Below are 27003 nucleotides of genomic sequence, written 5' to 3'. Positions count from 1 at the left end.
TTATAGGAAGATGATTAATCCATTGCTAAAGGGACCAGATGATTTTGCTACTTAAGCATTTTGGAATTCTGAACTAGTGAGTTTGAATGTTTTGAACTTGATGTGATAAAATTTGTATTATAAAAACAATATTGACCAGAATGTTTTTAGATAATTAAATAATCTGTTGGAATTTGTTTTAAATATTATTTTAGAATTTCTGAAGGTAAGAATGAGCCCAAAAACATTTAAATATTAAGCATTGTTTACATTTAATTTAAAGAAAATAAAACAGTTGATATAACAAGATATATTTTTAAGTGAATAATTTAGAGTTCTTAAAAACTAATTTTCAAGCAAACTACACTAATAAAATATGTCATTTTCCACGTTTCTGTAAAAAGTTATTTGAATTTTGATGAAATTTAAGAATCTCATTTCTTGTGCTTCTTTTATTTTGAACATAATGTTTGTATATTATGGTAGAAATTTATTTGTATTTTATTTTTATGCACAGATAAATATAAAGAAATATTTGTATTTATATAGATGCAACAATAGAAGATATTACTAGAAAATACAAGTATTTTTGCCTTAAATGATATCCTGACAAACACAATAATAGTAAAGCAGTTATCAATCAATGTAAGTGTTTTGATAAGAATTTTTGCTAATATAGTAATTTCTTACTGCTGTTTGATGAAATATATACAATTATTCCATAATAAAAACATTTAACTAAATTCTCCATCAACTACAATATTTTTATTGACATGGGCTTATTATGAATGCATTTCTTTTTTTTTTTTTCTTGAAAGTATTGATATATGGATGAAATCATGTTATTGTTTTACATATGGAATTGTATTTTGGCATGTTGATTGGACTTGAAGTTATTTGGTATTATTAATTTTTATCAAAAATATTTCAATTTAAAAATTTAATGGACAATAGAACATTGTTATATAACATTTTTAACGAATCAACATATAACTGTTGAACATTAGCATTGATATACAGGTTAAAAGAGATTTTGAAAGCAAAAACAGAAACATCAGTATAAATGAAACATAAGTGACCTTTGAAAATGGTTTTCAAAGTCAACAAAAGAAGTTGCATCTAATTCTTCATGCATAACTTCCTATGCAACTACATTAGTAAAATTAATACTGTACAGTCATTAATTTTATTTTTGTTGTTTTGTTTATCCAATTGTATTGGTATTTGTTAAACAAAACAATGAGATGGGATTGGGATGGAATCTCTGCAGGCAATCTTGAAAGTGCATGGTACTACTACCCTTGTTGATTATTCATTTTTGTCACATTTTGTTGTGGAGAAGTCATTGAAGTTTTGTACAACCATCTTCAATCACTTTGTATATTTAACACATTATGTGCCATGTGTTGCACATTGCTGGGTGCTTTGCAAATATACAACACACCTAGCAATTAACCCAGGCCAATTTCATGCCCTGGGTTAATTGCTGCGTCAAATATGTATAATTCGGGCCAAGTGTATAGTGTGTGTATTGCAGGAACGTAACTCACACTATACATTAAAATTTGTGCTGTGTTATTTCAGAGGAACAAGCTAGCCATGTAAACATAATGGAAATAGTTAGAGCATGGCCTGTGGAAATGAAAATTGCACTTAACTCAGTAAATTTTTTTAATGATAGAATGCTAATAGAAATTTAATTTTTTTTTTACCTATAAAATATGAGAAATATTCAGTTTGTTTTTCTAATGTTTTTTTTCTTGCACAATGAATGTTAATAGGTACAATATCATGGAATATAAAGCACAAAAACAAATATTTGAGAAACAATCTTTATTTTCGGTTAGTGAACAAAACAGTAAGTGTATTATTTTAGTGATTATTCTATTCTTCTTAGATTTGAGTCAGTCCATTTATGCAACCTAGAATTTATGTATTTATGTGATAGAAGTTCTGTTCAATTTAGAACTTGATGAGCATAAAAGATGGCATGACATGATCAGGATAAAATCATTCGGACCAGGTGGGGTAATTTTGCAACATGCTTAAAAATCGAGAAAAAAAATGTTTTTTAACAATAAAGACAAAATTATATTAAATAGCCATAATTTTTGTACAGTTTTGTCCATAAGAAAGATCATGGCCCAGTGTGCTTAATGTGTTAAAGCAGTGTTTCCCAAAGTATGGTAGGCGTACCCCAGGGGTACGGGAAGAGTTTAGTGGGGGTACACGCTGCACCGCGCTTTGGCTGCACCTGGTGCAACAAGCAGTTTACTTTTTTCTGATTAGAAACATAGAAAAATGATAAAAAACTTTGTTACTTGTTTGTGGTTTTGCCGGGCATTGTGATTCTGTGCATTCCTCTACCCTATGGCCCAGACAACAGTGTCACACAAAAACCTCCAGTATCTACACATTGAACTGTTACAGCATGTATGTGTGTATTTTTAGCTTTTGTGTGATTTTTCTAATAGGAAAGGTTTGTTATGTGCTTTAGTATTAATAAAAAGCTAAAAATACCAAATAAAACAATTTTTCTGTAGAGAGTTACTACAACTAACAATTCTTAGCAGAGACTTACTTTGACAGTGCTTCTAGAAAGACGAAAATGAGACCTAAAGTCCATATCACTATATCTAGGAACGATATTTTCCACATAGCCTTCTATTTTGGCTTTTTTCGAGTTTTCAATTACAGCAGCATATAGAAATGGAATATCCTCATTAGCTTTGGTTTTTTATTTAAAAAACATCTCATAACCCCTCTACTCTCAGAAATACTATTTAACAAAACAGTCACAATTGCCACCTTCTCATTACTTAAGTCAGCCATCTCGAAAAGCAACTTCTCAACACTACTCTCAACGAAAGCATTTCTTTTTTCTACAAAACATGACGTCAGATCGTTCAACGGAGGGACTGAAAATTCACTGTTGAGTCAGCTGTCGAATTTAGAAACGCATGGTAAGTCCCATTGTTTCGATTATTTTTACAAAATATAATTTTTATCCCTAACACTTAAGATTATGGATTATTGGTTGAAATCTGGAACTTCTAAACCGAAAGAAATCAGTGATTATAGTAGCATTCAACAAACAGAAAATAATGAAATTAACAATGGCGAATCACCTTCAATTCTGAAAGAACCTGTTAAGAAAAAAGCAAGGAAAACTTGCAAGTATGACAAAGAATATCTTAAATTGGATTTTCATGGACTGGAGATGAAAAAGAGCTTATTCCACTTTGTCATTTGTTTTGAAAATCTAACAAATGAAAGCACGAAACCTTCCAACTTAAAGTGCCATTTTGAGACAAACCACAATCAGTACAAAGATAAACCCATCAATTTTTTTGAAAACAAACTTAAGGATAAGCAAGAAACGAGAAAATTAACATCCAGGCGTTAAGTGTTAACGAATATCGCTATAATCACTAGCGCTTTCGACGAAACTATTTTTGTCTTCCTCAGGTGGATAAAAACGAATAAAATCCTTTTTCGAATCAAAAAATTTTCGAAATGCAAAAACCGCTTTAGAACTTTGGAACACACTCACCGATGGAACAGAGCGAGAAAAAATTTAAATGTGCGCACGTGGTGACGTAGCGCATGCGCTATAAATTACTGAGATGTGGAGCTAGAGGTGTTGTTTTAATCTGTTATATAAGTTAACCCACATAACAGGCAAATCAAGCGTGGGCGTGGGCAATCAAATTATTCTACCATCAGCTTTACCTGGGAAAAAGAAAATGAAGGGGCTATTGCGTTTTTAGATCTAAACATCTCCAAATCCCTGGGAACTTTATCGTACTCCGTGTTCCATAAATTCAACTGCTTACCACCTTTAATCCCTGCTATAGCATTCCAGCCACAGCATTATGTTAATGCAGCTATCGCCCCATTAATTAGAAGGGCTTTTTTGTTAGCTTCCAGTCAAACGGCTGTCAACATTGAGCTTAATGCCATTCGCTCAGCAGTAAACGCGGCGGGGTACACTAATGCCAAGTACAGGTACCTCCTAAACAAGGTCAAAAAATTGCTCTTTCCTCCCACGACCTTACACGTTCCAAACGAACGCACGGTAGTCCTTTCCACATTACCGTTCTGTGGCCGAGTCACCATACGTATTTGCCGTGTTTTTAGGCAACATGCGCTCTTTCTACCAGTCTCCCCGTGGCCAAATCTTAGGAGACTACTGTGCAACGACAGGGATGCTACCTCCTTACTAGAGAGGTCTGGAGTTTACTCCATCCCATTGAAAAATACTGCTTCTGGTATTCGCACCCACTACATTGGTGCGACAACCAGAATGTTGGCCTGTCGTATTTCCGAACACCAACTTTCCATCAGGGCAGGCAAAGCAGACACCGAACTAGCAAGAATGGTGTTACAGCACTCATACACTCCGCTATGGGACCAGGTTATGATGCTCAGGCATTGTAATAACAGAAGCATCGTGTTTATGTGGGAGGCCTTACTTACCGCTGCACTAAATCCGTGCAACACGCCCACGCTTGATTTGCCTGTTATGTGGGTTAACTTATATAACAGATTAAAACAACACCTCTAGCTCCACATCTCAGTAATTTATAGCGCATGCGCTACGTCACCACGCGCGCACATTTAAATTTCTTCTCGCTCTGTTCCATCGGTGAGTGTGTTCCAAAGTTCTAAAGCGGTTTTTGCATTTCGAAAATTTTTTGATTCGAAAAAGGATTTTATTCGTTTTTATCCACCTGAGGAAGACGAAAATAGTTTCGTCGAAAGCGCTAGTGATTATAGCGATATTCGTTAACACTTAACGCCTGGATGTTAATTTTCTCGTTTCTTGCTTATGAAAGAGATCGGCGTGCAGTCCACCATCGTTACAACTTAAGGATTTAAATCAGTCTTGAAAAGTAATGTGGGGTTTGACAGGAGGTGACAATCAAAAAAATCCTAGAAGTTTAGTATCATGTGTCGCTTTTAATTGTGAAATGTAGTGCAATGGAGACAATTGGCAAAACTTTAATCAATCCTGCAGTCAAGATAATGGCAAAAGTAATGATAGGAGGTAGAGCGAAACAAACTTTTGACTGTATTCCCCTTTCAAATAATACGGTTCATCGATGAATCATTGATATGTCTAATAATGTAAAACAGATGTTATTGTCTGATATTTCTAAAAGTCGTTATTATGCATAGCAAGTCAACGAATCCACTTATATTGCAAATTTTGCAAATCTTATGGCATTTGTTAGATACAAAAAGGATCAAGAAATTCATGACGACTTTTTATTTTGCCAGTCTTTATCAGATCACACAATAGGAGAAGATATCTTAAAGTTATGAATAAATTTATGCAAGAGAACAAAATTGATTGAAATAGATATGCTGGAATAAGCACAGATGGAGCAAAAAGTATGGTCGGAATTAATAAAGGGCTTGTTGCAAGAATTCAAAATGTTGCCCCAAATGTCATATCCTCACATTGTTGCATACACAGAGAGAGACTTTGGCAACATGTAACATGCCCACTGATATACAGAAAGATTTGGATGAAAGCACAAAAATCATTAACTACATTAAAGGCCGTCCTTTGAATGCATGACTTTTTTCAGAAATGTGTGAAGAAATGGAAAGTAGTCATACTTAGCTTCTTTTTCATACCGATGTTTGTTGGCTATCTCGAAGGAAAATTCTAAACCGATTATTTGAACTTAGGCATGAACTTCAAGTTTTTCTTAATGATAGATTTGAGCTGAGAAATTGTTTAGATGACTGGAAATGGCTTTGTAAACAGGCATACTTAGCAGATATATTCTCTGTTTTAAACTGCTTCAACTTATCATTGCAAGGTAAAGAAATTTCATTGTTTCATGTTCAAGATAAAGTAAATGCTACCATCGCAAAACTAAATTTATGGCAAAAGAGAGTTGATAATGGAGAATTGGACTCATTTTCCTCTCTTCATGAGTTTATAACAAGTTCGGCTGCTAAAATTGATGCTGATACTTTGAAATGCATAACACAGCATATAAAGAGTTTACAAGTGGACCTAAAAAACTATTTTCTTGATTTAAACAAAAATATTGATTGGATAAGACATCCGTTCAACATTAATACAACATCCATGCCAGAAGGTTTGTCTCATGTGGAAGACGAGTAATTGTTGGAATTAGCTTCAGATGGATTCTTGAAAAATAAACATAAGGAGTGTACTTTAAAATCATTCTGGTTACAAATGCAACATGTGTATCCGGTTTTAACAGAAAGTCCTAAAATACATCTTGCCTTTTCCAACTTCAAATCTATGTGAAGTTGATTTTTCAGCATTTGTAGACATTAAGTCGAAAAAAAAGGAACAGACTTTTGAATGTGGAACCGCATCTCGGATTAAAATTAACAACCAGGGAACCAAATTATGATGATCTGTTGTCTCAACATAAACAATTTCATCCTTCTCATTGATCCTAATAAATGTTATTTATAATGTAACTTTTATTTATATTTTATTATGAATAAATTTAATTTTTCATTTATTATTATTTTGTTTATGTACTAAAAAAGGAAAAAATAAATATATTTTGATTGTTATTAAAGTATATGCAATTTTTTTTTGATGAGGGGTACTCAGCATTACGAAAATTATAGAAGGGGTACGCAGATGTCAAAAGTTTAGGAAACACTGTGTTAAAGGATCTAAAGCTAAAAAAAGTTAAAAAAGTATTAATTGCTGCCTTTTTATCATAATACATTAGGAAGTTCTTAATTTTATATTGTAATTAACATTTTCCATTATATTTTGCATTTTTTTAAAAATTGTTTCCACATATTCACTAATTGTAAATGTTAAAAAATAAAGACCATAACCTATCCAGGATTATTTTTCTGGTAAATAATGAGTGACAATTTTTTACATAAGAAATTTTCACATTAAAAATAAATAAATAAAATTGAGGTATAGACTCTCTTTCCTTTCTTTGTTAATGTGAGTATATTTTATCAAATAATTATACTACAGACTGCTTTTTATCAAATATCTTTCTCCAAGTGATGATTTTTGCTATTTTAAATTTCTCCTACTTATCCTAATTTTTCCCTAGAAAGTTGTACTTTTTCTATGTTTTAAATCTTGAAATACAGTAGTTTTATTTTTGTCATTTTTAATCTTTGTTTCAACAGTTAGTTTTATTTTTCACCAATTTGGGCACAAAATTTCTGGATAAAGTTGAGAAGATTCAAATCTAATTTTTAGAATACTTTTCAAGTTGGATTATTCAATTCCAGATTATGCAATTAGATAATAATTAGGTAGATTTCTATTAAAAATCTTTCTAACATTTACAAAAAAAATTTTTACAATTTAATTCATTTGTACAATTCTCTTACATTTCAGATCCTTCAAAAAATAATTCAGAATACAGTGGTGCCTCGTATAACGTACGCCTCGAATAACGGACACTGTGAACAACGGACTTTCTGTTTGGCCATTACATGACTCGAGCAACCGGCATAATTGGCGACTGCTCCATGGGTGCGTTCTTTAATAGCAGTCGCTCTGTGTCTCCACTACTACGGGCATGCGCTGCTGTTTGTAGGCATTTAGGAATAATGGTGAAAGAAAGATGGCAGCGCTCGCACTATCGATAGTATCGTGATGGAGGAATCTATAATTCTAAAATATGAGCTTTTAAAGGCAAAAGAAGAGTCCCAATTGTAAAATTTAACCATAAAATGGATTATTTGTTGAAAGAGCATTCAAAATAGCCACGAAAAAAATTAGAATGCTGGCTACCATTCGAAAAAAATTCGTAAAGACACTTACATCACCGCGTGCACTAACTCACGCTGTCACAATTTTTAAATTTTCATTCATAAAACCACATAATGGACCCGGAAATGAAACTATCTGAGCCACGGAAGACGCCATGTTGCTTTTTACCGTAAACTACTGCTACAAGCGGCTGTTTTTGCCGTTCGACGGTGCGCACTCCCACTGGAATTTAGGAACGCGTTCTGCAGGAATTTTTAAATGGATGTCGCTCGCACAGAGTTACGCGGAGGAATAAAAGAACTCATCCCAAGTTCGTTTTTTTATGATACAGTATGGTTATTTTATGCTGCGGAACGAATTAGATGTTTTAACATGTATTTCTATGGGAAAATGCGTTTCGTATAACGGACGTTTCACTTAACGGACGTGCACCTGGAACGGATTAAGTACATTATATGAGGCACCACTGTATCTTATTTTACATTGCAACTTCGACCAGGTTTAATCTAATGTATTTTATCTGACTTGAATCTTATTAATTAGTATTGGCTGCAGATAAGTTTCTGGTGGTTGCAAAACAATGTACAACAATATCAAAAGAGAATTAGTACATTGATTTTTCATTCTTGGTATTTAGTTTTCTGAATTCTATTTTTTCCATTTTAAGTTACATTACAAAACTATAGCTTTAACGCTTGAAATTGGACTAAATAAGTTAAATATTCATTATAGGAATAAGATATAATTCCTTTGTTTCCCATCTTTTGTAAAGAATGTCAAACATCAAATTTGACATTGTATCTTCTTTTAACATGTAAAATAATTCAAGATATAAAAAATGAATTTTTTGGTCCGTATGTTCTACCAGTTCTCTCCAAGGCCTTCATTTAAAAACATATACCCTTTGTGAAAGCTATTTTCATATATTTAACTGAAAAATGTATTGAGTTTATTTTTTTTAATTATATCAATATGAAAATTTATGCTAGTTAGTTTTTTTACATTTTATTTGTATCCTTGATAGATAGAGGTATATTTTAATATACCTCTATTAATAAATAATTTATTGATTAAATTATTTTATTAATAAACATCAAAAATTTATGTTATATATAATGGTCTAGAACTCTTTCTTATGAAATTTTTTAAACATATTATATATATACATATTCAAGGATCATAAACCAAATGATTGTCATATTAAATTTGGCTATTTTTAGCTTGATTTAATTTGATGGCAATTATTTGGTTTATGATTAAAACATTGGACTTTGAGATGTTTGTTTATGTATATATTCATATATGTATATAAGGACGTATTTTGCCTGCTAAACAACTTCAGTTCATTAAAATGCATGTAAACTAGACTATTTTAATCCAGTTTAAAAATAAATTTAAAGGCATTTTTGTATACAGTCAACTTATGTTAATATGAATTGCTAGGGAAACAGTAGTTAGTTTGCTTTATTGAAAATTTGTATTAACAATTTTCAGGGTTAAGGTCAAGGTTGTAAAATTTATGGAGCTAAGGATTAATAACAATCAAAATCTCTAAATTGTAATAGTTTGCGTTAATTCACTAAATAAAGTTAAATAAAATTAATTTATTTTTGTAAATAAAATTTAATGATTAAATGATTTTCAAATCAGGCAGAATGAGAAGAAGACTGTATTTGCCATTTAAATATAGAGCAGTATATCAAAGTGGTTAAACAAAACAAAGATAAAAGAAATTTGTGATTTTTTACTGTTGAAGATGTTTTGAAAAATATAAAATATTTTTTAGTGCCAAAAGAATGAAAAAAGGATCCAAATTTGGCACAAAGTAGCCAAACCTAGCATCACTACTTGCACTCACCATGTATAAACTAGCACATGTTTGCATGGGACAGCATCCATTTAAAGGGGAGAACATCTTTAAATTTTAACTCCTATTTTCTGAGTACAGTAGAATGGCCCTGTAAAACAGATGTTTGAATTACTCTACAATCTGAGTTCAAACTGTCTTTACTTACTAGAAAAAAATTATTTTACTCAAAATAGAACATTTATAACAGTATCACTTTGTTTTTTATGCTTTTCTGTGTGAATAATAAAATTATTATTGAAATTAGGGGTTATTTCTTGGGGGTTGTGAAAGCAATTTCAGTTTGGTTAACATATTCTGGTAAAATTTCTGTTTGCTTTATTGTGTGAAAATTATTGTTGTGACAATGGCATTTTGCCAAGGTAACTGCAAAATTTCATTTAATGTGAGGATTTGTTTTATTGGTGTTTGTTTTAAGGAGAGTTGACTATAGCTCGCTCAATTAAGTCAAAAGTTTCTGGATGATTTTAATACTTGAGTTGTATGAACTCTTTTACTCATAAATAGTTCTATACATTTTACTTAATTTAATTATTGCCTATTACTAAATTTAAATTGCCGAGAGTACTCATAAATAAGTGAATATGCATTAAATCTTTTCTTTTATATTTTTATAACATCATAAGATTGTTATTATCTGTGTTTATTTATATACTATAATGTTTGAATATATCATATTCATATGAACCTAAGTTAATATACAGTTATAATATTTATTTAAAAGAATTAACTTTAAATATTTAAAGACTTAATAAAATAACAATAATCTTCAGTGTTCAACGAAACTTTTTGTTTAACAAACTTTACTCGATTGTTTTGACAAAGTATCCAAAATAATAAATATTTTTAATATATTTCTATATATTTTAATTTCAGAAATTAAAAAAAGAAATCAACACTTCATATCAAAAGCTTTAAAGCAAAACTTGGTAATAAAGACAAAAAGTGAAAAAGTAAAATACTGACATAGGTAAGTGTAATAATTTCCTGGTTCTCTCATATAAATAAATAAAATAATTGTTAAATATTTGAAGAAATAAATTTGTAATACAAAAATGAACATTTATTTTTTTAAGCTTTACAAAAAATCATTTAAATGTTAACTATAAAATCATTAATTATTCAGAAATTGTATAGAAGCATACAAAGATTAGAATACAGATATCATATTGGTAACAATTAGCCACAATAGTATTTGGATTTTTAACACCATAGAAACATGCATGTTGTATTAAATTACAATAACGATGTCTATGAAAGCATTTCACTTCCTGCATAGAAAATGAGAATTGATTATTGAAATGTTACTTCCAATAAAGTTTATTGTAAATCAGTAAAATTACTAGTTTTCTGATAATTTAGAAATGTAATGAATTTCATAGAAAGTTGATAGAATTAAAAATCTATGTGAAATACATTCAAACTTCTACGTATCAAAGTTGTTAAATCCTGAAAAATTTGTTATAGGGAAATTTCGTTGTACAGAAATTACCTTTTTAGGTAAATAAAGTATTATTTTAATGTAATTTTTTTTATTGTTTTATATCATTTAAATTAATATAAACCTAATATACACTAATAACATAAATGTAATTTTAATTTTTAGTAATTTTACATTTATGTGTTAAATACTTAAAAGTTAGTTTTGTAAAAAAAAATATGTAATTTTTTGTTGCATTGAACAATTAAAAAATGTTCTCTTCGTAATATGCTTCACACTTAGTAAGAACATTAAAACTGCTTCATCAACATTGAGGTAAACACAGGTTCTAGCACATTTTGCTGTAGGTCTTGCATCATTGGCTAATTTCAAAGTTAATTTGTGATTTGTCAGTATGGTTGATAAACTACTCACCGGAATTCCAAACTTTGCTTCAATGTGTTTCTTTTTTAGCCTTTATCAACTTCCTGCAACACATTGATTTTTTTAGTAATGCTTAAACACTATATAAACAGTTCTTCAAACTTCAACTGGATAACTTATTAAATAAAATAAAATCTCACTAACCTCAAAAATTAGTCTAGCAGTTGTCAAAATTATCACCGTTCTAACATTTTTGACATTCGTTAATTATAAATCATTTAGGTCCAAATGCTTCAATGATAGATAATCTTTCTCTCTCTTCTTTATAACTGGTGGTAACTTACACATGGGGGTAGATTACATGATGGCTTTAAAAGCTAACAACCAGTATTTCTCATACTTGGGTCACAGTTATACAAAGTGTTTACAGATTGACACTTGAAATTGAATCTAAATTTAAACTTGATCGAAATAGAGTAACTTGATTTTTAATGATTGATATTCCTTACAAATTAAAAAAATGGCTAAAGAGCAGTGTACATTGCAAAAATATGTTTATACAGAGAAATTCACTACATAGAAGTTTGTAATATGAAAGTTTGACTGTATATTAATTTTCATTATACACTAAGACATAAATTCTGAATTGCTAACATGATTGAAAAGAAAGTTTTTTGATTTATATTATTTAGTTATATAATTATATATTTATCAGGAAAAATTGTAAAATTAAAGTATTAGTTATAAACATATATATATATTAAAAAATATATATATATTTTTAATAATGAATAATATACAATAATTACATGTTCTTATCCGTACATTATTATATATACAGTGGGTGATTGGTTAATGAACATAATCCGTTCCAAGACATTGTTCACTATCTGAATTGTTCGTTAACTGATTACCATAGGTTTTTATGGGAATTTGATTAATTAGTTCTGGAGACCCCAAAAAATAAAAATATATACTTTCTTACTATGTTTATTTATATGTAATAATAAAAATACATATATACACAGTCTTGCATTTTTATTAGTCATGTTTTTTCTGTTTGTGGGGGTTAAAGAATCTGTCTAATGTCGATTGCTTTTCTCTCTCTTCAGAATTTTTCAGAAGTAATTAATAGCATTGTAATTGTAGAGATCCCCAAACCTATTAACCTCAACCTGGTTTGGATGCCATTCTAAGACCATTGTTCTGACATCTTACCACTTCTTTAAAAGATGTTTAATAGCAGATATCGACATTAATCCTCTTTTTCAGAAGAAAACATATCTCGCTGAGTTTCTTGGTGTTCTTCATTCAAGAGTTCTTGGCATTCTTCTGTCATCAGATCAGTTTCAGGTTTTATTATGAGCTCTTCAACGTTCTTTATTTCTCAGATGTGATTTTTGTTACTCCTTAGCTGCTTGAGTTTTCTTGATTATACTGTATTTTTCTTAGATAAGATTGAACTGCGGCCTACTGTAGACCTGTATAAGCCATACTGCCCAGCAACACCAGACATCTTCTGCCCGCTCTCTACTTTTGCTATTATACTCTCACCTTTTGAAAATAAAAACTGATGCAAAACTTAATGAGTACCCACCCGACAGTCTTGCAAGTACTATAAAAGAATTGTTTCTGTCAGAAAAATAAAAGACTAGAATTTCAAAGGAGAGTTTCAAAGTTTGGAGGAATACTATCCGATCAGTATATACCGGGTTGAGCGTTGATGTCGATGTCTCCCGCACTCTGAAAAGTTTCAAATTATTGCCCGAAGACAAGGGAAGACCAATTGGTATTCATTATTTTATGTCGCTTCTTCTTGTGTTTGTTCTGTGTGGTGTTCATTGTCCAAACATAAAAATCTTTTGCGAAAGTGTTCATTATCTGATTTGTTCGTTAACCGATCACCCACTGTATTTTGAAAACATTTACATAGTGAAAGAAATTTCTGCCATATTCTAATAGAATAATATATATTTATAGCAAACAAATTGTTTATATATGTTCAGTAATATATAATAATTTGATAACTTGGAAATTGATTTAAATTAGTTGATCATTTTTTTATTTTGTGTGGAAATTTTAGTTTAATTCATACCAAAGATTTAATTTTGTTTGCTGAAATATCAGTATAGGAATAACTTAAAACATTATATTTTCCTTAATTTAAAAAATGCTAGTAGTAACTCATTCTATAGTGGGTTAAAATTGTGAAGAATTATTATTTCACATATACACACATGTATACATATATGTGATGAGTTCACAAACTTAATTGTCATTCATACAAAGTCTGACAATTAAGTTTGTGAACTCGTCATGGTAAAAGTACTATGTACCTCATTGTTGAATTTTACTGTGATCACCTTTAAAGTAGTCCCCTTGGAAAGTTATGCATTAGTGTCAGCACCATGCTGTGAAGCAATTCTGGAACTGGTTTTATGAAATGGCCTTCATTGCTGCTGTCATATTACTTTAATGTCATTAATTTCATCAAAATTCCTTCCTTTCAATATTTCTTTTATCTTTGGGAACAGAAAAAAGTCATTGAAAGCTAGATCCGATGAATAGGGAAGGTTGTAAGGCTGCGTGAAAAAGTAAGATGGAAAGGACCCAAACTGTTTGCTAACAACTCATGGCTCTTGTATCTCAACAATGCACCTGCTCATACAGCATTGTCTGTGAGGGTATTTTTAGCTAATAAACAAATAACTGTGTTGGAACTCCTCCCTATTCACTAGATCTAGCCACCAATGACTTTTTCCTGTTTCCAAAGATAAAGAAAATATTGAAAGGAAAGCATTTTGAGAACAAAAGTAATACAATGACAGCACTGAAAACCATTCCACAAAACCAGTTTCAAAATTTTTTTGGAGCATGGACAAGGCACTGGCATCAGTGCATCATATTTTAAGGAGATTGCTTTGAAGGCAAGCGAAGTGACATTCAACAATGAGGTATGTAGTACTTTTACCACACTGAATTCATAAAGTTAATTGTCAGACCTCATTCATAGTAGCAACAAATTACAAATACAGTAGATTTCACTTATTGTAATCACAGATATTGTTATCAGTTATTTAATGTTATTAAATTAATGGTTCAAAATTAATAAGTGAAAATACACTTACAAAATTTTGCACTCTGTAATCAGAATTTAGTTATTACTATTTTTTGGTAAAGAGATATTCTTAAGCTGTCTTTATGTATTGTTAGCCTTAACATTTGGCTGATGATGTACAATTATTATTAGTTATTGTCATCAGTCTTATTTTGGTACGTTAAATGTCAATTGTTTTAATTGTTAATTGCTCACAATACAATAGTTTAAATTACTGTCATTATTTCAATTATATGATAGATGTTGTTACAGACAGTAGCAGGCAAAGGGTACCAATGAATGTCATATTAATTAAAGTCTTCAACTAGAAATTTTTAAATGAAATAAAAAAAAATGTATATTTTTTGAGAAAAGTAGCAATTTGGAATTTTTGGTGACAGTATAATTGTGAATTGTATTGTCACCTTGATATGTAGTAGCTTCTATCTTACATGTTTATGGATATGATATCTAAATATATATAACTCAAAGGTGACTGACTGACTGACATAGTGATCTATCAACGCACAGCCCAAACCACTAGACGGATCGGGCTGAAATTTGGCATGCAGGTAGATGTTATGATGTAGGCATCCGCTAAGAAAGGATTTTGATCAATTCTACTCCCAAGGGGATAAAATAGGGGATGAAAGTTTGTATGAAACTTTCTATGAAAGTTTGTATGAAACCGATCCGGCTGAGACTTTGCATGCATAAAGCTACTATGACGTAGGGATCCCCTAAGAAAGGATTTTGCTAAATTCCACCCTGAGGGGATAAAATAGGGGATGAAAGTTTGTATAAATCTTCTTAGATTTTCGACTGATTGAACTGAAATTAAAGATTGCAGCTACTATGACGAAGACGTCCGCTTAAATAGGATTTTGATAAATTCAACCCCCATGGAGATAAAATAAGGGATGATGGAGGATGTAAATGTATTAGTTTGAACCTATCAGTACCTAATGGAACGAATAAATTAAGACGAACAAAATAATTTTAGTTCTAAATGTTGACAATAGATGGCGTTAGTAGGTTTTGTCGGTTAGCTTTTTTTAAAATGGCTAAAGAAAATCTGAACGTTAATGGAGAAGTTGAAGAATGTACTGTCGTCCCTATTGTTGGTGACGGTGCATGTTTGTTTTGTGCTCTCTCTTATTTAATGTACGGAACACAAGATAGAGCGATGGAGGTGCGTTCAGAAATTGTCAGATATGTGGTTAATGACTGGAGAAAGTTTTCAATTATGACCCACGACAGGAATGGTGATAACTACGTAACACCTGACGAATATTTTGCTGATATGATGAAAAATGCTACTTATGGCGGATTTTGTGAGTTAATAGCAGCAGGATTAATATTCCCATTTAAGTTTGAAGTTTATAGAAACGGTCTCATATATACGGAATCTGGATCTAACGACTATCCGGTAAGGCGATTACGATTCAGCCAAGATTTGTCCAGTGGGCATTTTGATGCCTATCTTCCCATAGCAGCACAGAAAATTACTCGGCGTCGTATGGAGGTAGCTGTAGAAGAACATGATTTTGGAATTGATACACCTTCGCAACTTAAAGTTGATAAGGGTTGTCAGGAGGTACCTGTTTTAGAGCGTGAACATTCACCTATTGTATCTTCAATAAATTATGATGAAAAATTAATAAGAAGTTTATTGTCCCAATCTGAGTCTGTGACATTAATAGAAAAAAAGAAAAACAAACGTAGGGCAAGGTTTACTAATTACACACGAAAAAATCAAATAAAAAAGGCACAAAAAAAATATGGACAGACTCTACCTGAATCCCACCGTAAAGCTGTGTCTGAATATAAGAAAAAAAACCCTGATGTACAGAGGCAAGCTGTCGCCACCTACCAGGCTGCACACCCTGAAAAACACAGGCAAGCTGTCGCCACCTACCAGGCTGCAAACCCTGAAAAACATAGGCAATCTGCTGCACTATATCAGGCCAGGAATACCGATGTGCATAGAGTGATTCAGTCACGGTATAGAGAAAATGCAATTCAGTGTGTATGGAGAAGCAAGTTGCTTTCGGGTTTGGCGTATGACCCAGATATTGCTTATGGAACTGACAGCAGTGTAGTCTTAGGTTCTATGACGTACAAGTGTCAGTGGTGTAATGCCTTGAAGTGGAAAGATGAGACACCTGGCATGTGTTGTAGCGCCGGTAAAGTACAACTTGAGCCGTTTAAACAACTGCCTGAACCACTTTACAGTCTGGTTAATGATTTACACCCAAATCATGTACACTTCATGGATAATATCCGAAAATATAATGCCTGTTTTCAAATGACTTCCTTTGGTGGAAAACAAATAAAAGAAGGCGGTTTTTCACCAACTTTTAAAGTTCAAGGACAAGTCTATCATTTAATTGGAAGTATATTACCGGAACCTGGGCAGGATGCACAGTTTCTGCAAATTTATTTCGTCGGTGAAGATGATAGAGAAGCTAATATTCGATGTTCTAAATTTCCTGATTTGAGACCAAATTTAATCAAACAATTGCAGCTTATGTTACATGAGGTGAACCCATACATAAAAGATCTAAAAACAGCCATTGATAAAATATCGCCTTCAGAGTCATTCAAGGTCGTAATACATGCAGATAAAAAACCACAAAGAGAACACAGAGGCAGATTTAATGCACCAACGGCAAATGAAGTGGCTGTTGTATTGGTAGATCAGCATTTTGACCGAAGAGACATTATTCTCGAAAGCCGAAGTAACTCACTTCAGCGTATCAGTGAGATACATCCAGCTTATGACGCGCTGCAGTACCCGTTGATGTTTTGCTGGGGGGATGATGGCTATTCAATCAACATACCACAATGCGATCCCACAACTAAGTTGCCCTTGAAAAAAACAGTCTCTGCTGTAAGTTTTTATTCATACAGAATAATGATCAGAAAAGGAGAAGATAACTTTTTGGTTAAATATCGCGCTCTTTTTAGTCAATATTTGGTAGATGAATACGCAAAAATAGAAACTGAAAGACTAAACTACATAAAAAACAATCAAGCCAAATTGCGCGCAGATAATTATATTCATTTAAAAGATGCAATTGGACGGCAAGATACTGAAGCAAATCAGCTGGGACAAATGGTAGTACTTCCATCATCTTTTACTAGTGGACCAAGATACATGCACGAAAAAACGCAAGACGCCATGACCTATGTTAGACATTACGGTCGTCCCGACCTTTTTATTACTTTTACATGTAACCCACGCTGGAGTGACATAAATGAGCACTTACTTTCAGGACAAAAATCTCATGATCGATACGATATTATTTCGCGTGTCTTTCGATTAAAGGTAAAAAAGGTCATGGATTTGTTGATAAAAGGAAAAATATTCGGTGAAGTGAGATGCTATATGTATTCGACGGAATGGCAAAAGCGAGGTCTTCCGCATATTCATATACTTTTATGGCTTCAACATCGCATCACTCCGGATCAAATTGACAATATTATTTGTGCTGAAATACCTAACCCCGATCGTGATCCTGAGCTTTACGAAATTGTTAAAAGTAATATGATACATGGCCCCTGTGGAAGTTTAAACCGAAATTCTCCATGCATGAAAGATAATTCGTGCAGCAAACGTTATCCTAAGGCTCTTATTAAGGAAACTCAAACCGGTGATGATGGTTATCCGCAGTACAGGAGACGTTCTCTGGATGACGGTGGATTCTCTGTCAATATCAAGGGTGTTACAATAGATAATCGTTGGGTGGTTCCTTATAATCCAGTGCTATTAAGAACATGTAACGCTCACGTGAACGTAGAGTATTGCCATTCAGTGAAGTCAATCAAATACGTTTGCAAATATGTTAATAAAGGGTCAGATCAGGCTACGTTTACTTTAGAAAACGGGAAGGATGGGAAGGATGAAGTTACAACCTACGCAAGTGGTCGATATATAAGTTCAGCTGAAGCAGTTTGGCGAATCCTTGAATTCCCAATACATGAGCGTTTTCCACCTGTAGTGCACCTTGCTGTCCATTTTCAAAATGGACAGAGAATTTATTTTAATGAGCAGAACTTGTGCGACAAATTGAGTAGTCCTCCTACAACTACACTCCTCTCCTTTTTCGATCTGTGTAACGTGGATGACTTTGCAAAAACATTGCTATACTCGGAAGTCCCTGTGTATTACGTTTGGAACAAGCGATCGTTTCAGAGAAGGAAGAGAGGAGTGAATGTTGAAGGATGGTCAGGGGTCAAAAAAGAATACGTTCTAGGTAGGGTTTATACTGTTCATCCAAACAATACAGAATGCTACCACCTTCGAATGCTTCTACATGAGATCAGAGGCCCAATTTCATTTGAAGCGTTGAAAACTGTAGATGGTCACTTACATCCCACTTTCCAATCCGCGTGCAAGGCTCTAGGTCTACTCGAAGATGATCGGCATTTGGATTCAGCTCTTGAAGAGGCAGCACTTTGTCAAACACCGCATATGATTCGAGAGCTTTTTGCTATCATTTTATTGTTCTGCCAGGTTTCCGACCCCTTATGTCTTTGGGAAAAATACAAAGAATACCTTTCTGAAGACTTTAAAAAACAACTGGAAAGGCAAGGTGACGTGGATGTAGAGCACTCATCGGACCTGATATTTAACAAATGCCTGTCGGTATTAGAGGATGCCGTATTATCATTAGGCGGCCGTCCTCTTAAAGAGTATGGATTACCTCAGCCAATAACATCAATACATTTTGAAAATAGAGAGTACGTGAAGGAGACCAGTTACGATACAGTGGCCTTAGAAGACGCAGTAAGAAAAAATGAAGCATCCTTGAATGACGAGCAACAGGAAGTTTACAATAAAATTATCACAAGTGTAGATGCAAATGACGGTCGAATATTCTTCTTAGACGCTCCAGGTGGAACTGGTAAAACCTTCCTTATTAATTTACTTTTGGCGAAAGTAAGAAGTACTCACGGCATTGCCCTGGCTGTGGCGTCGTCCGGCATAGCTGCTACATTACTCGAAGGTGGTCGAACTGCTCATGCTACTTTTAAGTTACCACTCAATTTAATCACTGCCGAGACTCCCATTTGCAACATCTCCAAACAAAGTAATTTTGCTGAAGTTTTAAAGAGTACAAAAATAATCGTGTGGGACGAAATAACGATGGCTCATAAAGGTGGTATTGAAGCCTTAAACAGATCACTAAGGGATATAAGGGGTAATACAAAATTAATGGGTGGCGTAACAGTTTTGCTGGCCGGAGACTTTCGGCAGACTCTACCAGTCGTGCCAAAAGGAACCAGAGCTGACGAAGTAAAGTCATGCATTAAGAAATCTAATTTGTGGCCCCAGGTTAATATTCTTAAGCTCTCTAAAAATATGAGAGCACATTTGGGCGGGGATGAGTCTGCTGGTAGATTTTCAGATCTCCTTTTTAAAATCGGTAATGGTGATTTTCCATCGTTTGATGGAATGATAACCATCCCGGAAGAATTGTGCACAGTTGTTACTACGGTTCAAGAATTGCTGTCTAAAGTTTATCCAGACATTATTCATATACATGACAAGCCTATTGAATGGTTATGTGAGCGTGCCATACTTACTCCAAAGAACGATCAAGCAGCAGCTATCAACGATATCCTGCTCATGTCGTTTGAGGGCGAAGAAAAGGTCTATACTTCGATTGATACTGTGGTTAATACAGATGACGCTACTAATTACCCTGTAGAATTTTTAAATTCATTGAAACCGCCAGGTTTGCCTTATCATAAGCTTATTCTGCGTGTGGGCACTCCAATTATGTTGTTGCGAAATTTAAAACCACCAAAACTTTGTAACGGTACGAGACTGCAAGTGAAAGCGTTACATCGCAATATAGTGGAAGCCACTATATTAACTGGGTGTGCGAAAGGGGAAACTGTATTTATACCACGAATCCCATTAATACCTAATGATATCCCGTTCGAATTTAAACGATTACAGTTTCCCCTAAAAGTCTGCTTTGCCATGACAATAAACAAGTCTCAGGGGCAAACTCTCAAATTTGCGGGTATTGACTTGAGAGAACATTGCTTCTCTCATGGACAGTTTTATGTTGCTTGCTCACGAGTGAGTTCACCCAATAGCTTGATAGTTTTAGCGCCTAATGACAGATTAGTTAAGAATATTGTGTACAAAGAAGTTTTGTAGGCCCTAATTTTTTACACATGCTAAACAAAAGTAAAGCCGCAAAAACTATACCTAATTAATAATAATACTTCTTAACGCGAGCGAAGCCGCGGGCAAAAGCTAGTATAAAATAAAAAATAAATGGGTTTTATTCCTACCACTACTATCACCATCACTATTCGATATTCACTTTAAATAGTTTTTATTTGTAGTGGATCTCAGGATGGAACGTTGAATTTCCAAAAATGTTTATTCTAATTAAAACTTGTTTAATTTAAGTTTTTAGATGTGTAAAGTGATTTATTTCCCATATAGTTTTAATGATAATGGAGTTGTTAAAGTCAATACTTAACTCTTAATTATTGTAGACTTATAGACTTATTTTGAGAATTTAAAGCTAAGAAATTAAAAATTAGACACTTCATATCAATTTATTCTAACATATTATTTTTATCTTTCAACACAAATTAGAATAATGTTCAGAGATTCTTACTCTGAATGGTCTGTCATAACCAATAACTGATGATAAAGTTACACTGAAATTAAAGTTTATTCACTAATATATATATATATGTACATACTAAACTTTAGAAAATAACACCAAAAACTTACAGCTTTCTGAAACAATTAAAAAATCTAGAGATTCAACTAAATAAAATGATGTAAAGAAATACAATTCACCATAATTGTCATAATTATATTTTTTAACAGTTTTACTGCTTACTAAGTGAATTTTTAATGGTGATATAGTAGAAGCATTTTGTAGACAACTAATTAATTAAATCCAGTTTTACATATTGGTAATTATTATAGAATGTGAATATGTAAGTAAGTAATAAAATGTTTTACACTTAATAAATGATGCTTTTAAATTGTTAGACTTTTCAATACAGTTTATTTATTATAAGATTATAATTATCATTTCATTAAATTGAAGGATAAAACTAACAATTTAAATTTCTTTCAGGAAAATATGCTGTCATTATTTCAGCAAGTTTTTTTTGGAGAAGAAAATGGTATGAATATTTTAATTTTATTTTTTAATTTATAATTTATCGTATTTTAAGCCATACAAGATACAACTTTTGTCCAAAAAGAAGGCTAAAAAAATCATCCTACATCTTATATGTAGAGATGCAATCTCTCACAGGCTAAAGAATTTTCCAAACTGTCTTCAGTAGGCTACAGTTAACTAATCTCTCCCCAGCCCAACTCTTAAATGAAAATGTTTTTGGATTCTGTAAATATATGTCTCTTTAATCCAAATAAAAAATTAATTTCGGTATCCACACAGCTTTCAGGTTAGATACTTCTTTTATTGTTTCATATGCATTTTGGGCTTATCTAAATCACTAATGTTTTTGTTTAATTAAACATATTTTAACTGTAATACAGTAAAAAAATTTGGACTAATCTTCAATGGCACAGGACAGTTTAAATACACTAAATACTTTTTCCTAAATATTCTGTGTCAAAATGAAGTGCATCTTATATGCTGTAAAATATGGTAGTTTTTCAAATAAATAATTTCACACTACTGTTTAGAGCACAGAAAAATTCAAAATTACTTTCATATGTTCAAGCTAGTTAGCTCATTTTCAACAGCAAAATCTAAATTTGAACACATCAACAAAATTCCAATAATTTGAAATTCACCAATGGTTGAGAACAGTTAAATGTTATGACATTATCACATTATGTGATATCGTATTTTCATGGATTGACCGGTATGCCGCATATAACTGGAAGAGACCAATATGCTGGAAACCTAGGGGTTACCAGCATACTGGTTTTTACTATATGGAAATATCTGATTTCATGGTTTTCCCAGAAAGACTGACATGCAGACAATCTGTGAAAATATGGTAAAATTCACTTATATATAAGAAAAACACAGTGTGACAATAACCAAATGAATGGAGACATCCCATAATAAATTTAGTAAAGGGTTCTTGTACAACTTCCACTGTACACTTTGTACTTATTATATGCTTGTATTTTCAAGCTATAGATACCATTTTCATGGGCTAGGAAGGTTTTATCATTCTTGATATTAATTACATTGTTTGTATAGATATTTATAAATCCAAAAAGTGCATTAGCAGAGGAAAGTAGTGGTCTAGGAAGAGAGAGCCTGTATATTGCAGGAAATTAGATAAAAAGTGAATATAGCTGATGCAATGAGCCTTTAGGCTTTTTAAGGAAAGTCTTTATAAACATGTAGTTAATGTCAAGGATGCAGAAATCCTTCCTCACCACATGGAAGTGCTATCTGTTGCATAAAAATATGACCACATGGAAGTATATCATGGAAGATAGATATACAGGGATCTTTTACTAAACATATAATGGGAGAATGTATAATATATCTTATATATAAAATTCTCGTGTCACAATGTTAGTTACCTTACTCCTCCGAAACGGCTTTACCGATTTTTACCAAATTTGATATGCATACTCAGTAGGTCTGAGAATTGGCTATCTATTTTTCATACCCCTACACTATTTCCCCCTTTCAAAAATATATTTATATATGGATTAAGACTTTTATGTCCAACAGATGGCGCTAACTTCCGACGACCTAAGTTTGTTTTTCTGTGAGAATGGACTGAAGCAGATCATTTTCTATCTATCTATATAAATAAAATATAACGTTCGTTTGTTCCTACCGATTCCTTTGAAATTTTGACACAACGTTGCATTCGAATACGCACGTGCTTTTATATAATATACATGTCGAAATTCCCCCCAGTGGGGGGAGATGGACGGGATTACCGTGAAGAACTCGGCTTCTATTATACTATTTTACATGTGGTTTTTTGCATTTTTAATTGCGTTTTAATAGGTTACGTCAACAGAATATACACTAAAAAGGGATTTTTCGATATTCCCCAGCGGGAAAAGTGACGGGATTAAGGCTTACTGTGAAGAACTCGGCTTTTATTATACTATTTTAGATGCGTTTTTGATTGCATTTTAATAGGGTACGTCAAGAGAATGTACACTAAGAAGGGATTTTTTGAAATTCCCCTCACGGGGGAAGTGTTATACATTTATAATAGATACATTTTGAGCCACAACAACGCATGGCCGGGTCAGCTAGAAATTACCTAGAAATAATTTATATGGCAAAACAACGTTTGCCGGGTCAGCTAGTATATATATATATATATATATATATTGATTTACTTAATAATAATACATTTTGTAAATGAAATTAAAAAGACAAGTTATTTAAAATTTAGATTCAAATGATGAAACTGATGATTGGGATGATAATGATTCTGGTAATGAAAGTGATGCAACAGATTTAAGTTATAAAACTAGAAATGGTGAGTACTTTTTATTGATTAAAAACAAAAAACTTTCTCATAATGTATATATTTATTTTAAAATTTTTTTCAATAAAATTTTTTAAAAACTATTTTAATTACTTGGTTTAAAGTATTTTTTTAAAATATTTCAATATTCTGTTTAGGAATTAAACATTGAACTCCACTGATTTAGGTGAAAAAATATTGGAGAAAAGTAACAAATTCTTTTTGATATAATCAAAGTAATAATATGAAAGAAATTTAAATATAAAATTCAAATGTTATGAAGTATTCACAATTTTGAATAACTTAAATAAACAAAATTTTTTATTAAGAAAATCAGATGATTAAATTGACTTTTCATTTACATTGATCAATAGAAATATAATGTATTTAAATTATAAATAACATAATTTAATTTTTTTACCCTAATAGAATAAGTGTTTAAATTTCCTAATGGATTACTGTCGAATCCGCATAAGTCGACACCCGGATAATTCGACACCATCAGTTAAGTGGTCAACTTTCTGTGGTCCCAGCCGACTTACATAGGCATTAATGTTAAAAAACTCCGGTTTACTTGACACCGTTTAACTCATCACCACTGGATAAGTCGACATACTTTTGCTGTCCCACACTCCGATAAGTCGTCACCCCTCCTGAAAAAATGAATTCACTCCGCACGTGTGGTGCAACTCATTTTTTTTCAGGAGGGGCAGTCGATTTATTTATTACTATATAATTAATATATTTAATAATATAATAATACATTAATATTATTAATATATATACATATTAATAAAAATGCCTTAACATTTAATGTATTTTTATGTATAAAATAATAACAGATAAACAAAAAGAAAATATACAATCTACATCAACGTCACACCAGAGTCCAATTTTGCATTTTCTCATGCCAGAGGCATTAAGAATCCTTAGACGTTACTCACCAACAATTGACAATTGCGAAGATGATGTTTTTAAGGCATTTGTGATCGTTGAAAAAGAAAGTCGAGACAGTTAAGTGCTCAAAACAAACAACACTAAACAAATTTTTCAGTTTTTCATCTACAGAGTAATTGTAAATGGAGGACACAATGTATTATAAGCCTATACTACTGTATAACACACTACTGCATTTTATTAATTGTAGTTTTGTGGTTTTTTTTCCAACTTCGCTTTAGTCGTCACATTGGATAACTCAACACATTTCCACTTCCCCTGAGGTGTCGACTTATGCGGAGTCGACTGTATTCAGAATGCATGTAGTAAGTAACCAATTCAAAAATGCTGATGGATTCCAGTCTTAAGAGCAAACTGTTTCCCTTATTATTTTATTTAAATTTTCTAGTATAATAGTAAGCAAATATTAAAATCCAAATAGTAATCAAACAAATTTTTTATAGGTTATTTAAAAAGTCAGTTATTTATATCAACATTACACAGAAGACAACAACAAAAATTATACACGTTAGTATGTGTAATTTCCAAATATCTGTATTTAAATCTGAAATGATACATTCAATTCAGAAAATATTCCTTGATAATTATGAAGTATTTATTTTTATCAATAATTGGTACTTTTTTATGCATATTCATAAAAGTACAGGTGTACATATTTTTGTACAGATCTAAACAAATTTCCTGATAGTCGTTTGTTTATATCTCAGTAATTTCCATTGATATATTGTCAGACCTGCTCCGTGATCCCCAATTTGATGTGGTGAGCAGGTTTCTGTGCCTCTAGACCTTGTAAGCTATGTCAGTGGTAGTATTGCTACTAACTATCCATGCTGAACAGATCAGAGGATAAGGGCCAAACTAAGGTGGGATTGTTAGTCCTCCAGGTTGGGGGTTTGTTTATTTAGCCAACATTCCCATATAAAAACTTTTTCCTCTTAAAAGAAGACAAGAGGAAAGAAAGGTAGGATCTGGGAATAGTGGGGCTCCTGACCTCAAGAGTTTTCCCCAACAATCATGAAGTGACAGGACTGGAATAAGCTAATGAGAAAAAAAAGTGGAAGTGTGAATGTTGATTTGGTGTGTAGAATGTAAGAGGAGCAAGAAATAAAATGAATGAGTTAATAAGGGAAATGGCTGAAAATAAGTTAGATGTTCTTTGCATGAGTAAGACAAGAGTGAAAGGCAAGGAATGTATGGACGTGAATGAGAATGTGTTGATTTGGTCTGATGTACAAAAGAATAAGCAAATACAGGAGTAGGTGTTTTAGTTAATGCACACATGCAGAAGTATAAGCAAGTGAATGAAAGACTAATGTGGATACACTTCAAAGTAAAGATGCAAAGTGAGTGTCATCATTGTTTATGCCCCCAATGGATTATGTTCAGTTAAAACTAGGGAAAGTGAATGAAGAGTTAAGTGATGTGAAGGAGGAAGAAATTGGAACTATTTGGAAGGATTTCCAATCTTGTGTGGTAAAAGCAGCAAAAAGTATGTAGTGAAACAAGAGTGGGCCATGAGAGAGGGACTATGTGGTAGAATGACAGAGTTGAGGAAGCAGTGAAAGAGAGAAGGCTGCATACTGAATGGCATATTAGTGAGAATGAGTACAGAGCGAAGAAATGAGAAGCTATGTGAGTGATTAAGGAAAGTAAGGACAGAATGAATTAAGATTGGACTGAATGTGAACAAGGGACATTTGAACAGAATAGAAAACTGTTCTGGAAACAAATGAAGTTTACACTTTTCTTTCTGTTGCCACTTATAACCTGTGTACAAAGTGCAAATTGTGATCTGCTGTGGATGAATGTGAGATGTGTAATAGGTGGCATGAATATTTGAGAGCCTGCTGAAAGGCAGTGGAGGAACAGTTGCAGAGATAAATGAAGATAGTGATGGATATGGCTCTATTCTTTTCAGTGAGATTTGGATGCAAAATGGTAAATCTCCTGATCTGGATTGTGTGACTGCAGAAATATTAAAATGTAGAGGGAAAAAATGTGGAAGAATGGCTCTTCCAACTCTGAAAATTATGTCAGGATAAGCATATAGTTTGTATGATTGGAAAAAT

The 27003-nt window shown here is 32.4% G+C and overlaps 1 protein-coding gene across 3 annotated transcripts in view; it reads left to right on the top strand.

Annotated features, from left to right (window-relative positions):
- The window catches only part of LOC136989935 (uncharacterized), a 95643-nt gene that overhangs the window by 29887 nt on the left and 38753 nt on the right, over nt 1–27003 (top strand). For all 3 annotated transcript variants that reach the window (XM_067288253.1, XM_067288245.1, XM_067288258.1), the window contains exons 2-6: nt 7–76; nt 529–624; nt 10476–10569; nt 21625–21673; nt 23903–23989. In XM_067288253.1, coding sequence (XP_067144354.1) covers nt 21631–21673; nt 23903–23989 — 130 coding nt within the window. In that variant the 5' untranslated portion in view covers nt 7–76; nt 529–624; nt 10476–10569; nt 21625–21630. The remainder of the gene's footprint in view (nt 1–6; nt 77–528; nt 625–10475; nt 10570–21624; nt 21674–23902; nt 23990–27003) is intronic.

This window comes from Centruroides vittatus, unplaced genomic scaffold, assembly GCF_030686945.1.
Source record: "Centruroides vittatus isolate TY-2023 unplaced genomic scaffold, ASM3068694v2 contig_1309, whole genome shotgun sequence".
Lineage (NCBI taxonomy): Eukaryota > Metazoa > Arthropoda > Arachnida > Scorpiones > Buthidae > Centruroides > Centruroides vittatus.
This window is presented reverse-complemented; position numbering and strand designations above follow the sequence as displayed.